Below are 9,113 nucleotides of genomic sequence, written 5' to 3' on the forward strand. Positions count from 1 at the left end.
CGCACCTGAAAAACTTTCCGACGAGTCAAACAAATTGAGTGTTACTAAAAGTTCACTTACCTAAAAAATCTAAATTTAACTCTAATATCAGATACAACGATTTTTATACTTTTTGAAATATCGCTTATAGCAAAATTTATTATAGTTTTACTGTCTTCAAATTACAACCCTTATTTCCTAATCCCGCCAAAGATCTAGCTATATGCCACATTCAGTTGCTCGCGCCATCTCCTGGTGGTCACCGAAAACAGTGAAGCAAAGATACGCATAGCGTAAAAACTGGCTAGATGTCGCAAGGAATATGGTTGTTGTAACCGCTAGAAAGATTGAAACCAGAGAACGTATACAGACCAGAGAACGTATATCATATATGATCTGCTACAAACTGTCAAAGAGAAAAAAATATAAACAAACAAATAAATTATAAACAACATTCATTAAAGAAATAAAAATGGCTCGAAATAGTGAAAACAACAAGAGAGTTATATGGAGTGAGGCTGCCGAAGCCGATCTCATAGAGTACAAATAAAAGCGAAACTGTATGAATTAACCAAAAAAAATACAGGTATGAAATAAATTAAGAAGTAAGATAAATATTATTAGGAAATAATGTTTGTTGTATATTTTTAGGCTAAAGAAACAGAAAATTGATTCAGCGTCACTCTCCTTCATCGTGGAAATATTTTACCCCGATCCACGATGAAGTAGGCTTACACAAAAGCTTTTGCTTTGACGAGCTTGTAGAGGACAACAACTGGAATAAATTATAAGGAAAAAGCAGTATCGGTGATGGAAGAAATGCGTGAAGATGTTTTGAAGACACCTCAGGCGTGGAAGGAGGCTGATGAAAAACAGCTAACTATTTTGGAAAAATCTGTCAATGACGTTAGCGAGGTGAAGTATGCTTTCCACGACTTCCTTCGTCCCCAAAATTAGTCGTAAATGTAGTTTTTATTTATATATACAACTACATGCATATGGATGTACATAAGTATATGTATGATATAGTTGGTAAATAAAAGTCTATATATATGGCAAATATTTATTAAAAATATTTGTGTTTGAGTACTGGAAATTAGTATGAATACCCAGGTTTTTCGAGGTGTAATAATATCTCAAAGTTTAATGCAATAACTTACCGAAATCTGAAACGAAAGCTTGTCATATTGCCGCTGCCCTTGGGTTGACATTTCTGGAAATGTTAGGGACACTTTCTGGTAACTGCCGAGTTTGGTTTTCGATTTTTTATACTGCCATCCACCATATTCATTCAAGTAGTTGTGCAAAACGCAGCACGCTTTGATGAACTCTTTCGTGTTGACCATGTGATTAACCAAGCATTTGTCTTAGCCTTGCTTTTATATGATCGAAAGCATTCTTGATTTTTTATTCAGAGGTTGGTTCATACAAAATGGGTACAGATGCATCAAATGTTCATCAAGCTTAAACGAAGAATCGCCCAACAAAACGACTGGAACATTAAGGGGGAAACCAGTTTAGATCATTGAAAAAAATAGATTTTTTTATAGCATAACTTGTTAGTATAACTATTGAAGAATATGTTGCTTAAGTTTCAAAACGAAATTCCAATTAGTTCCGATGATATGAGCAGAGAACGTAAATGAATCTCTTATGAGCAGTAAGGTAAACACCGGTCGATTCAGTGCCGAAGCGCACTTTTTTTCAAATGCGTTTTTCTCGAAACGGCTGTTTTTCAACTTGCGGGAATCCTAGCTCGAAAAGTTATTGACGAATCGATCTGAAAATGTTGGTGAATATTATTTATTCAAGTCCGAAAAGTATAAACCAAAGTTTGGAATGATATTATTAAGTAAAATATATATTTTTATGTAAGAAAGGTGAAAGGTCAAAAGATATAAAAACATAACATTTTGTTCAAACACCTCCAAAACATTTAATTTTCAACTCTTATGGCCAGAGTTTGGTTCATATTCTTAGAAAATATGTTATGGCATCGAAAAATTTAAAAGTGTAGTTCAAAATAGGACGAAACTACCCTGCAAGTTTTAACGAAATCTAAGTATTCTTTCTCAGTTTAAAAAAAATTACATAAACACCCACATTTCGGCCTCCAAAACTGGTTTCCCCCTTAATCGACGATATTTGCCTACTCATGTCTTTAAAGTAACTCGATCTGAGGAATTTCTTTGGAGATTGCACTATGGCCTTGGACAATAAACCATGCCAAATTGGATGAAGATATCTCGTCAAATGAAAAAATTTTCCATACAAGCACTTGTTTCCGATCGTGATCCGATCTGAACGATTTCTTCCGTATGCCAGATTTGTGGTATAGTGGTGTAATATAGCCCGTTTCTACAAATGAGCAACTTTTTGGTGAGAAAAGGAGGTGTGCAAATTCAAGTCGATATCTCAAAAACTGAGAGATCGACACACTGATGATTTATATGTGTATGTATATACTTTCTATGGTCTCCGTTTCCTTCTAGGAAAACGTGGTAAACTCAGTATACCTAGTTAAAGGTATAATAAAAAACTCCACTGTAAAGAGATGAACTTCTTAACAATTGCTCCTCACACTTGGCACACTTGATAGAAAACAAAAATTTTGTTCATGCAAGCTTCAGAAAACATGTTAGCGCAGGGTTGCACAACAAATGCTGTTCCTTTGTTTGGGCATCTGGTACTGTTTGTTCGACTCGCTGAAGAGTAAAGCTTGGCGAATCGAAGGCAGCTAATATTATATATCTGATATATAGGAAAATTATATTCTCTAGGGATGAATAATACGAGAAAATAGTTTGAATAGTTTTTCAAACCCGAAAACCTTTCGTGTATCCGTCACTGCTATACCTATTTATAGACTTAAACGTGTTGCCAACGAAGAAGGAGCTTTATGATGTTGTCATCATAATTCAGCGAATCAACACGCAGCGGCTACTCCAGTTAGGACAGATGTAATACTAGCTGATTCACTGAAAAGAACAAGAGGAAAGCATCTTGGTTTAGACCAGATCTTTCGAAAGGAAGTCAAACAACAAGGCGAAGAGTTTTAATAAAAACAATAAGCTTCTCTATGTGTATTTTTATTCAAAATACTCAAGTTTCATATTAAATAGACTTCGAAGGATAAACTTGTCGATGAATAAATATTATGAGAACCAGAAAGTAAAACTAATGATTTTCTTATTTCCTTTAAATAATATGATCGGCCTAATTGAGCAAACTGCTCCAGCAAGCTTACTAAAGCACTACTCTCTGAGTAAATGATGCTTAAAAATATTTTCTACTTATATATAAATACATATGTACATACATGCATATATACATTCTTACAAGCACTTACAATTATACACAATTCCACATTGAATGTTGAATATAAACGTTTTGTTTACCTAACAGCTTAAAAGCTTGCTTCTCCCCAGACAGCAATACGGGTTTCTCCATTTGCTCATACGCGCGAGATGAACTTCGACTGGCTTTGTTGCTTCTCTCTTAGATATATGAACATACATATGTATGTGAGTGCATATATGAATAATAAATACTTTTATGTACATAAGTATGTATTTACCCTCATTTGCAATATTCAAAGCTTTTTAGCCTGTTTCAACTGCAGTCACTCATCGGTAGTATAAAAGCTACCGTGAAAAACCGTGTATATATGAATTTTGTATGTACATATGTATGTAAAAACGTTTGTGTGTATATAAAATATTTTACCTTTATACTACTGCCGTATCAAGGTACATACATATGTACGCATGTTACCGTAGTATATGCTTTTGGCTGTATATATCTGACTGATTCGTACTTATAGTTACGGTTTCACTTGTTGATACTCACTGCTTCGCATGCTACGATGTCAGTAGATTTTCGCTCAGCCGTAGCGCTCCGAACCGAATCACTACTCAACAGCCGATGTGTCAGAGAGTAACGGCATGCTTGCACAATTTCAGCGAGAGCACGCTGCAAGTTTACTGAAACCGACTCAGCGCTCTCACTAATAATGGCTCCACAGCACTTCTTTTGCCATTTTACGCTTTGGGGTTCGCTTGACTTAACTTCGTTTGCCTACGCACATGCATACACACAGTTGTTTACCTACATACATACCATATGTATTTATGTACATACCCATACAAGAGTGTATGCCGAAGAATTGAATAGAAAATTTCAACCGCGCTTAATGAGCGCATCGTTTTCGCTCTATGTCTCTTGATCGTAGCCGATCGACAGCTATAATGTGGCTACGCCAGCTTAGTATCCGATAGAGTTTGGAAGCAATAAGTTGTTTATACGGTTGAGACGACGTTTGCGTGCTGCTAAACGTGGTTTTCCAGAGCTTTATAAAGCTTATTGTTTTGATTGAAATTCACTGCTCTTTTACATACATACACGCAATGGAGTTGATAAACGCGAAACATCGCGATTACAAAACGCGCAATATACTGACGACGGCGGAGCGCATAAAGGTGATCAAAGCCTACAAACACATGCCGAACTATCAACGTTTGGCGAGCACATTCGGCTGCAGTGCCAAGCAGATAAAGAACATCATTTCGAATAAGGATCAACTGTTGCGTCATTATGATAGCGTGCGTGCCAACAAGCTAACCGATGAGGTTACCAATCGGCGACAAGAGAAGATTGACTTTCTCGGCAAAGTCGTCTACGAGTTTCTGCTGCGCGCCCTCTACCTGCGCATGCCCATCGGCACCACGATCATACGTCAGAAGGCATTCGAAGTTAAGGAAGCGATAGCTATTGAAAATTTCTCACCCAACAATGCATGGTTGCGAGACTTCAAAGCCACTTATAATCGTTTGGATTTGGCGGGCATGATGGAGCACTTGCCCAGCGATATGGATCAGCGACGTTCGTTGAAGTGCATCGATATAATTGAGTATGTTAGTCAGCAGGAGAGAGAAGAGCGGCGCAAAATTTTGACATTGGCGAAAGATGAGAATTGCAATAGTGTGTGGGAGAGTGAGAGTGCGGATGGCAGTAATAGTTCGTGCAGTTACGAGCATACGGTGAATAACCGAGTCGCTATTAATAACAACGAAAATGGTGACCAGTTCAGCGATGCTGATATGAAAAGTACTGATGACGATAGCGTCGTTGATACAAATATTGAACCGATTGTCGTGAATTTAGCGTCGGATGACGAAGAAGAGAGCAATGACGATGTCTCTCTTGCCAAAGTAGAATCAATCAACGCGCCTGCTAATCATAGCACTTCGGCGCAAAAACCGATATCATTGCCCCCCTTCCCTGATATACACAGTTATCCGGAGGCTTTGCGTCATTTACGGGTGCTTGAAGACTTTGCGATGATTGAGGAAAACTATCGTGCCATCGGTTTGATAACTCAACTGGAGCAGATATTTAAGAATCCACCCAAATTGAAGAGTTTAAGTCATTAAATTAGTAGTGGAATATAAGCTAATTTCCATTAAATGTTACAGAACTATATATATACTAGAAGTTACAAATACATATACTAGTGTTACAAATACGTATATTTATAAGTAACACATACATATATTACATAAGTACATAGTAGATATGTATAATTACAAGCGCATTTATAATGATTGGCATTGTTCTAAATGTTATATGATTAAGGCCTCTTACAAGAACTTTTGATTTAGTTATATTTTTTATTTTCCCTTTTTTAATAATAAAAGGCTTTAAAGATTTTGAAGTGAGGTTTTATTATATACATATTATTATATAATGGTGCCTAAACTTTTCCAAATTTTTGATTTTGTCACATAACGTAAAAATTTAGTTAAGAAACTCAGTATAAATTACATATTCATTCAATGAATTGCTTTTGAAATATTTTTATTTTTGTGCTCCAAAGTATTCTTATGAAATAAATCAAACTATTCTCGTTATATAATGATCTAAATGCATAACCTAAAAATATGTCTAAGAATTTAAAGAAAAAATTGCTATAATTTAAAGTTTCAGTTATGTTAAAGTAATTTGTATTAAAAATGTATATATTTTCATATCTATTTATGATTACCACCTAGTTTCTTCAATTCTATAATTTTTATTATAAGCTCCTCAAATTTCTTAACATTCTAATGAATACATACATACATATGCATATAAGGATCGTAAAAATAAACTATAACTTTATTTAAATAAATGCTTATTAGTTTTTAATCGACCGAAAACAATTTTACTGAATACAATATTAATTATAACTACAAATAGTGGTCTAGCCTTGGTAAGAATTAGGTTGAAACATCTCAACAGTCTTACCTTCGGCGAACCAGGAGTCAAAGCCGCAACTGACAATAGCCGTCTCAACAAATTTGTGATAGGCTCAAAGCGCTTTATCGATTTGTGAGGGTCTTATGATCCATTATTTAGGTATAATAACGGACCGCAGCCAAGTGAGATCCCAGTTATGATCGACCTAACCTAACAAATAGCTATTATTATTATATTATCAGAGGGCTGATTTTTCAAATATTTTAAACACTCCGAGCACAGCTATCCATAAGTTTAATTTTACAATGAAATCTAAAATAAAATCAATATAATCAGAGATTAGAAATTATCATTCGATATTTTAAATTTTGTTTCGACTGTTCCCACGGCGGTCCAATCAAAAACTATCAACTTGGCTGCATTACCCCGAATTACTTAAGCAAGGTGCTCTGCCACTGTAAACAGAACAAATTTCCACACACACAACAAATTACCAATCCATTCGTCATTCAGAGCAGTAAAGTTAGGTATTGAAAATTTGTACGTTTACCTTACCCTACTAACCGTAAAAAATGGAAAAGGTATTTAATATACCTATAGTTATTTGGTGCCGAACTATAACTATATAACTAACTTATAACTAATATAAAATTTATGTTTTTTACAATTTAATGCAAATACAGAACACCTGTTCTATGGCGAGTAACAAATATTCGAAAACGTTTGGCCTTTCTTAGCCAATATCAAGAGAGCACTCATACTCAATGCCACGCTCTCTCATACTCATTTTTAGAGTTTGTATATATTAGGGCTCTCATGAACGCCTGGGTTTCTGAATTAAAGATATTTAAATATTTATAAAATAATTTTATTATTATTGTTGTACTTTCAACAAATAACGTTTATATTTTAAAATGTGTTTGCACTTTTGTAGATTTTTTCATTTTGAGAGATATTTGCATATACTCACCTATTTATATAAGTACATAAGTAGCTAGATGTATATATTATATTTAGGTGTGTTTTCGTTTAGCTTCTTAAACAGCTGTTCGGCATTGCTTTCACTTGTTAAGATGACAGCCAAACGCTCGGCAAACGATAGCAGAGAGAGAGCGCGCAATGTTTACAAAATTGATGTGCTAAAACGTATGCCATATACATAAATAAGTATAAACATATGCATATATACGCGGAAATATATATATATATTTACTGTGGTTCTCCAAAACTTTGCTCTTTTGAAAACAGTGAGATGCTCTCATGTCTAGCTATAAATATATGTGTATGTATATACATATATACTTGTGTATATGTGTTTATATGTGGGAAATTCAATTGTGAGCACAATATTTCCCTACGTTACTACTCTTCTTACATATTTATAGATAGAAATGTGTGTGACGCTCGTTGATCGTCACTGCCATTGCTTGGTCGACTGCTCAGTATCCGATTTAATTTGCTCGTGGTGTGTAGTTTTTCTGTTTGTAGCGGTGGTTTTTCGGCGCTTTATATGACTAATTGTCAAAATTAAATAGCCCTGTATGTTTTTGTTGTATATACATAAATATTTACACAGCCTTATATAAAGTTATATATATACAATGGAGCCGCAACAGCTGAAGTGGCGCGACTACAAGCCATACAAGAAGCTCACGCTGGGCCAACGCATACAAGTGATTAAGGCCTACAAATATATACCCAACTATCGGCAGTTGGCCAAGCATTTCGGCTGTAGTAAATTGCAGATCAAAAACATTATTGCCAGCCAGGATGAACTGCTGCAGAGCTATGAGAAAGCACGTGCCAAGAACCTAAGCGCCAGAGTGGACAATTCGAATGAGGCGAAAATCGAATTGCTCGGTAAGGTAATCTTTGAGTTTCTATTGCGCGCGCTCAATCTTCGCATGTCTACTGATGCGACGGTCATACGCCGCAAAGCGTTGGAGGTGAAGAAGGCCTTGGCCATTGAGAATTTCACACCGAACGATGTGTGGTTGCATTCCTTCAAGTTAAAACACTATAGCGTAGACCTAATGGAGATGATGGAGCAATTGGAAAGTGATATGGGTGAGCGTCGTTCGTTGGATTGCAATGACATTATTGCGTATGTGCGAGAGCAGGAGAGAGAGGAGCAGCGTAAGCTATTGGTCGAAGATAAGCGCATTGCTATATTGAGTAGACGAGTAGAAGAATTGTGCCAAAGTGAAACTGAGCAAAATGTGGCGAATAAAGATTGTGGTAATGTGGATGGTGCGAAAACTACAGGGAAAACTGCAAAAGAACCCGCGGCAACAAAACACCAAAGAAGTCTTAAAAACAATATCGAAGCGCTTGTTATGAGTATAAGATCAGATGTCCAAGGACAAAGTGTCGAAACGTCCGCGCGAAATACGAGAACAGCTCAGAGAGCGAAGGCAGTGGAACCTGCAAAAATCAGTATAAAAACAGAAGCTACGGAGAATGACCTAGTCTCCATCGTTAAAGTTGAATCCACCGATATTAGTGATAACACTAACACAACAACTAAAAAACCAACAACAAATCGGCCACAACGTAGCACGCGTATAACTAATTATATGGAGGCGCTGCGTTATTTAAGAGTTCTTGAGAATTTCGTAATGACGGAGGAGAACTATAGTGCGCTTAGCTTGATAACACAATTGGAGTATATATTTAGGAGTGCGGTCCGTTCCAAAAGGAAAGCTACGTAAATTAATTACAAATACACATACATATGTATGTAGTATGTATACAGTTACATACTTATATGAAAGATACCAGGGAGAGAATATAGCTATATAAAACAAACCTAAGAGAGAAATGTTTGGACTATCTGCCACATATGTACATACATATGAACACGTATATCTGGGTTGTACAGCGGAAGCACAAAGAGA

The 9,113-nt window shown here is 35.9% G+C and overlaps 2 protein-coding genes and 1 long non-coding RNA gene across 3 annotated transcripts; 2 read left to right on the forward strand and 1 right to left on the reverse strand.

The window, feature by feature from the left end:
• Positions 1-207: 207 nt before the first annotated feature.
• Positions 208-3,566, reverse strand: LOC106627413 (uncharacterized). Its single transcript, XR_011396841.1, has 3 exons — positions 3,378-3,566; positions 1,140-1,759; positions 208-317 (listed from the first exon to the last, which is right to left on the reverse strand). It is a non-coding gene; the product is annotated as an uncharacterized lncRNA (long non-coding RNA).
• An 819-nt stretch (positions 3,567-4,385) lies between these two features.
• Positions 4,386-5,411, forward strand: LOC138857907 (uncharacterized). Its single transcript, XM_070111976.1, has one exon. It carries the CDS (start codon positions 4,386-4,388, stop codon positions 5,409-5,411), a length of 1,026 nt encoding a protein of 341 aa, XP_069968077.1.
• Positions 5,412-7,817: 2,406 nt separating this feature from the next.
• Positions 7,818-8,927, forward strand: LOC106627342 (uncharacterized). The gene has a single exon (XM_014247434.2). The coding sequence runs from the start codon at positions 7,818-7,820 to the stop codon at positions 8,925-8,927; it is 1,110 nt and encodes a 369-aa protein (XP_014102909.2).
• The last annotated feature ends 186 nt before the right edge of the window (positions 8,928-9,113 follow it).

The sequence above is a fragment of the Bactrocera oleae genome, chromosome 6 (assembly GCF_042242935.1).
Source record: "Bactrocera oleae isolate idBacOlea1 chromosome 6, idBacOlea1, whole genome shotgun sequence".
Classification (NCBI taxonomy): Eukaryota; Metazoa; Arthropoda; class Insecta; order Diptera; family Tephritidae; genus Bactrocera; species Bactrocera oleae.

Coding starts and splice junctions, on each gene's coding strand:
- LOC138857907 (XM_070111976.1), top strand. CDS start 4,386: ATGGAGTTGATAAACGCGAAACATCGCGATTACAAAACGCGCAATATA.
- LOC106627342 (XM_014247434.2), top strand. CDS start 7,818: ATGGAGCCGCAACAGCTGAAGTGGCGCGACTACAAGCCATACAAGAAG.